The 6,169-nt window shown below is 47.9% G+C and overlaps 1 protein-coding gene across 1 annotated transcript in view; it reads left to right on the top strand.

Annotated features, from left to right (window-relative positions):
* The first annotated feature begins 803 nt into the window (after positions 1-803).
* The window catches only part of CNN3 (calponin 3), a 164,284-nt gene continuing 158,918 nt past the window's right edge, over positions 804-6,169 (top strand). The window contains exon 1 of the mRNA XM_069231481.1: positions 804-1,205. Coding sequence (XP_069087582.1) covers positions 1,149-1,205 — 57 coding nt within the window. The 5' untranslated portion in view covers positions 804-1,148. The remainder of the gene's footprint in view (positions 1,206-6,169) is intronic.

Below are 6,169 nucleotides of genomic sequence, written 5' to 3'. Positions count from 1 at the left end.
CCGCAAGGAAAAGCAGCTGCCACAGGGCAGGGGAGAGCGGCGAGTCGCACCACCCACCCTCGTCGTAAATGTAGTGTCGACGCCTTCCGACACTATATATGGTAATGATGACGTGGCACACAATCACTGGGTTGTGAAATGTATTGTGGCCGGAGGCAGTTAGACAGCAAGTGTTCACATGGACGCGACCTCCTGAGTCGCTCCGTATCGCCTGCCTCGCCTCCCTTGGACACGCCCTTTATTTTTATTCTTGCACAAATAATAGTGGCACAAACGTAGGGGGAAAAACACATGGGGCAAGGAAACATGAACACCCTGTCCACCCCAATGATAGTAGTGTCCCGGTACCAGTTGCGTCACTGGTACGCGACACTACAGGGGGGTGTAAGAACTATGCAAAAGCGGCAATACAACACAGCTCATGAGAGGCTGCTGCTCGTGATGCAGGAGGTGTAGCAAAAGAAACATGAGAAAGTGTTGTACACGCAGGAGGCATGGTGAAGATGTCCGCGAGGAAAGGGTACATGCACAAGTCTCCTAAGGGCCGGTAATAACAAGCAGGTGGACGAGGTTTGCACTAAGTTACCCACCTCCCTCCATCTCAACTACATCTCCCAGAATGCATTACAGAAAAGGTTTTGAGTCCTGGACGTTTTTGTAATGCATTCTGGGAGATGTAGTTGTGTTTTGCCTCCATTGAACTAACGAGACTAACACACCTGAAAACAATTCACTGCAGGTGAAATGTTCAGAACTGGGGTCAGTAGCCTAACGGCCTGGTATTTGGCGGTCAAGGTAAACGAGGCAGGAAGAGTAAAGCCAAGGAAGGAGCACAAGCCGACGCAGGGGGAGGAAGGGTTACAGCGGCAGAAGGAGGAGGCGCTGTGGAAAAGGACATTCGGCTTAGGCAGGAGGAGCACTTCTCTCAGTGGCCGCCAGGAGGCCAGGGCTGGCAACCTTGTGTGCTCATTGAGGAGGATAAATCCCATCCTGCGGCCGGAGGCGGGGAGAGGAGGCGGAGGCAAGAGCCAGAGCATCGCAGCTGCAGCCCCGGGAGCCCAGGCAGGAGGAGGAGGAGACACCGCAGCCCGTTATCGCCCCCAGACCTAACGGAGCGCCGCGCCCAGCTCCCCAGCACCGGTGCAAGCATGAGCAACTTCAACAAGGGCCCCACCTATGGCCTGTCCGCCGAGGTCAAGAACAAGGTACGGGGCCGGGTAGGGACAAAGAATTCGAGGAACCCGGACGGGGTCTGGACGAGATGATATCTGGGGAAGGGAGGGCTAGAACTGGGAAAACTTGGGATCCCTCAGGGGAAAGTGTGTCTAGAATGGGGGTGTCAGTGTATGAGAAGAGTGACATTTTAGAAAATGGGGGAAGTCGAGGTGCAGGGGGTATGGCGTAAATTCCGGTGGTGTGATACGGGGGCGACTCTGTGGCATTTAATCAACTAAGTGGTACAGTCCGTGAGTATTGATAAGGACGATGGGGGGCGGCGTTAAAGCCATGAGGTCTTTTGGGAATGGGTAATTAGTTAGAGATAGGGTAGCGGAGGGGACATCGTTGTTCACTTGCAAGGAACTCACGGAAACGGTAAATCCTATACTGCAAGGGTTTATTTCAGTGGAGTCGCCGACCTGGGGCTGTCTCGGGATGCCCCAGAGGAGCCCCTAATTCCATGCCGGGCTTTCTCCCCACTCCTTCTCTTCCTCCTTCTTTCTCGCCTCTTCCTTTGTGCCTGGCCCGGGGGTGGGAGTGACCGAGCCAGCAGTCTCTGGGCCGGGGCAGCAGCATCCTCCTGCTGTGAGGCTGCATTATCTGATAAAAACACACGTTTCTTTCGATACTTCAGCTTTCTCGTATTTTTTTTTAGTTGTCTTCTTAAAGCCAGCGCTCTTTTTTTTGTTTTTTTATAACTCCGGTTGTTTTACCCATTTTGCCTTGCCTTTCAGTTCTGCTGTGTCGTTTTTAAAACGTTTCACTACTGGTTATAAATACCTTTTTATTTATTTTTGAATAGCAATTTGCATTGCAAACTAGCGTATTTTCGCACCCCGCATTTTTTTGTTTTGGTCACAGCTATTTGAGTTGTTATATTTATGTTAATTGAAATCCAATAAATTACACAAAAAAGGAAACTTTAGAGGAAACTGGTTTTAAGACGTCACCTTCCCTACGTCCTCGTCTGCCAATAAATCGGTTTTGCTGGAACTGGCGTATCGTTAGTTTTCGGAAGGAGTAATTGACGTGTGTGGCATGGCACAAGTCACCCCCACCCAATTCTGGTTGAGATAATTTGCGATGACGTTGTGTGATTCACCACAGCCAGCCACAGAGGGATAACTTTCTCTGAAAATTACCGAACTGCCAAGGTGAGCGGTTTAAGGCCTTGAGTCTGCACTTTATTCCCTTGTGGCCCGAGTAAACACAAGTCTTGTTTACAGTAGATGGTGTGGGTGAAAAAGGGGGCGTGGTCGGTAATTTAGTGAACAGGGTGTGTATGTGTGTGTGTGTGTATGTGTATGTATATGTATATATATATATATATATATATATATATATAATTTATTTATTTATTTATTTTTTTTTTTTTTTGCAGTAGTCGTGTCTTGGCGAGGGCAAAACTTCTGTTGGCTCTAAAGCGATTCACACTATTTTGATATAATTGGTAGGGAATATAATCAGTTGACCCAGGATGTGTAACCTGACATTTTTATCTCCTATTGTGTGATCCTGGTTAAATCAAACCATTGCACTTCGCTCTTAAGTATAGTATTAAAACACCGGCACGCCCTATTTTTGAGGTTGGGGAACTTCAGGAGCATGTACACATTTTCGTCCACTCAGCAGCCCATGGGGTTCATGCGCCATCTGCAGAGATCAGTGTAGCCTGTAGGTCAGTGTTTACACTTCTAGAGCGTATGACTCGGCAGTTATTTTGCATAGCGTAAGCTTTGCCCTTGGTGATGTGACGCTTCATACTGATTCAAACTTTTGCCCTTGATAATGCATACGGGATACAAAATACCTGGCCACGCCGCGCTTTTTTTTCTTGTTTGACAAAACGAGCTCTAATTATTTTCTTGCCAATAATACTTGTTGTTCACTGCTCTCCGAAACGGCAAATGTTCGAAGCGCTACAGCGTGTTATGTGTAATTTTTTGTGTACATTGAATATGCATGGCTGAACTAGAATGATTGTTTCCACCAGTAAGAAGGCGGGGAGGGTGATGGAACAGTGTGCCCGGTAATATGAGCCACGCCCTGGGCTGCCTCTTTGCTCTGGCCGCAGGTGAAGTGACTTTACTTCCAGAATGCATTGGGTGGCTTAATGAAGGCCCCGGATTGGAGCATTGTCTCTCCCTTGATGAACTATCCCGTGTGTGCATTCTATTTGACCTATCACAAAGGTGTTCTCCTTTATCCAGTTACCATGCATTAAGTTTTTGGACTATACATCTGGTCGCCTAGACTCTCCAGAGCATCTGTTCCGTAGAGAGATGTTTCATTATAGAGAGCGTAAAACAGATTAGGCTAACAAACTTAATTTCAGGCTAAGACCAGGTTCTCTGAATGGATTGTCAGATTTGTGCACTTTTTTTCCACATACTTTCATCAATATAATTATCACTATAGTTGCTGTAGTTCGCACTAATTTAAATAACGAATATTAGCATTTTCTTGCAGGCTCGCATTAGTGTTTGAAGTCGCAGGGGTGTACTGAAGATTTGATGTTTCTAGTTGAGATCCGAAAAGACTGAATTTGGGGAGGGACGAGAAGGTTTATGATTAATCTATTATTGACTAGTGTGGATGCACGTTTTACTTGTTTGCTTCTTTTCTGTTGACTCTTATCTTGCACTGTCTGGTCGTTAGTATGTACAGCTCTTGGTGCAAGTCCAGTAGATTTGTTGTTAAAACCAATTTTTACATTCGCTTATTTCACTGTGGAATGTTGTTAGTCGACTATTCTAGTTTTGGGAATCGACTGTTGCTAATACTCGGTGCAGTATGTAAAATAAATCTGCGTAACAAAAAAGTGTACATGTTTAATGAGCCAGGAAGACTCTGAAGCTGGCTTTTAAGAGCAGCTCCCGCTCCTAGAGAATGAGGGTCTGGGCCTGGTGGTGCTGCTGCTGAGCTGGGACAATGTCCCCTGGCTGCTGTCTCCCCCCCGGCCCCTTCCATTCATCCTTCTGGCTGTGCTCGCCTTCCCCGCCCCGAGTCTTCACATTCCTGCCCCATTAACGCCCAGAGAGGAGCGAAGATGTCCCGGGCCCCCTCCCTCGGCCTTTAATTAGTGACCCCCTTTGAGGAGGGGGAGTGCTGCTGTTGCAGGCCGCGCATTCCCGGCCTATTACCTCATGGGCTTCGGGCCCAGCCTGTGGCCGGCAGCACAGAATGCTCATTGTCTGCTCGCCGAGGGGCTCCGGCCAGCAGAAAGGCACAAAGGAGCCGGGGCTGCCCTGCTTGCTTCCCCCCACCCGTGCCCGCAGCTCATGGGAACTCGAGCTCTCCATGTGCGCCATTGAATGCCCCTCACTGAGTTCGACCTGCGTGGCAGACTCGCGCGTGACTCTCATATCTGCCCCCCCCCCCCCCCACAAAAAAAAAAAAAAAAAAACAGGCCTTGCTGTTGACAGTTGTTGGGTCGGAAGTATCCCCTGCATGGTATGTAGGCGTGATTCCCTGCTCTGAGTGTCTGGCTGCTTGACTTGTTTGTGTCCAAGGCATCAAGCCAGTCTAGCATGTGCGCAGGGGCCTTGCCAGGGTGATGTACACGATCTGTCCGGTAACCAAGGAAGACGCACCAATCATGTCTTCTTAGTGGACAGAGCTCTACTTCCCTGTCCTGAGTGTAGCATGTAAAACAGTGGTGACAGTATACTGTTTATGAATTCTTGGTCAATAAGTGTGTTCTGCTGATGCACCTCTCTGTGTAAAGTTGAGTCATTTGAACCCCAGAAACTTAGAGAGTAGGGCTATATTGACTGCATTCCTGGGGGTGTAGATTCAGACATTGAAGTGAGGAGGATGGAAATGAGGCTGCCTTTAGAATTACCACGAAGACTGCTATCAAGGGACTGTTAACATCTCTTCCTGAGCCTTGTTATTCGCTAGATGCAGGGGTGATGGCTGGGACTGAAGCTTCCTTTGCTCAAGCTGAGGAAGTTTCTTGACCAGGTCCCAGGTATGCCTGTCACTGATAACCGTTTTACAAACGCTGACAGCCAGGTGCGTATAACTTAAATTTCATTGTGTCCATATTTTGGGTCCTTCCACTTGGAGATGGCCCCGTTGTCCTGTTGTGAGAAGCATCTGTTTACACAAAGGTGGTGTCTGGGGAGCAGCCAGCAAAGGACACTTGAAAGGACAACCTACCTAAACTGGTTCTGAAGGTGAGACAGTGAAGTAATATCCCCTAGCTCGGTGGTGAAAAGAGGACTGTAACCCACCTCACTTAGTTTCAGTGTCCAGGTCTTCATGACCAGGTAAGGAAGTGTATTCGAAGAGCAGTGTGACCCTGGCTGGTTTCTGCCTGACAGTGTGCCTCCCAGAGCTTAGGAGACATCATCTGAAGTCTAGAGGAGTCTGTCTTGTGCCTTGAAACCTGTCTGTCTGTAGAGGTAAGAGTGTGCCTGGTCCTGCAAGAGAAGAGATTATCAGAGAAGATATCAGCATGTTCTCAGCAAGTGACTGAGTGGCACTCCAATTACTCTGGGGGTAACAATGATGATCTGCATCAGTTCCAAATTAACTGCTCTGCTGCCGGATACAAGGGACTACAATTTCTAGGGTTGCCTGGATGTGGAAAGGATAATGGAGCAAGAAAGTGTAGTATCTTCTGTAGAACCTAACAGGAGACGCAGAACTGAATTCCCTTACCATATACTGATTTTTTTTTTTTTTTTTTAGCTTTGTTGTGTGAATTAAGTATATGCGTGTTTTTTGTTTTTGTAAAAGACACACTCCTCGCAACCTTAGATTATTTTGTCTGTTTGTCAGCTGTTGTTATGAGCTCTTGTCCCCTCACGCTACTTGCACTGAAAACCTTTGCTTGCCCTCAGTACCGTGAGAGCTGAGTCGGAAGCGGCGAACTTGGCCCGTTTGCTGAGTAATAGTAGAACGGAACCAAGTGGCAAATTACCTCAACAACCATGGTTGTGAC

Source organism: Pleurodeles waltl, chromosome 4_2 (genome assembly GCF_031143425.1).
Source record: "Pleurodeles waltl isolate 20211129_DDA chromosome 4_2, aPleWal1.hap1.20221129, whole genome shotgun sequence".
In the NCBI taxonomy this organism is placed as follows: Eukaryota; Metazoa; Chordata; class Amphibia; order Caudata; family Salamandridae; genus Pleurodeles; species Pleurodeles waltl.
The sequence above is the reverse complement of the archived record's forward strand: the minus strand, read 5'-3'. Positions and strand labels throughout refer to the sequence as shown.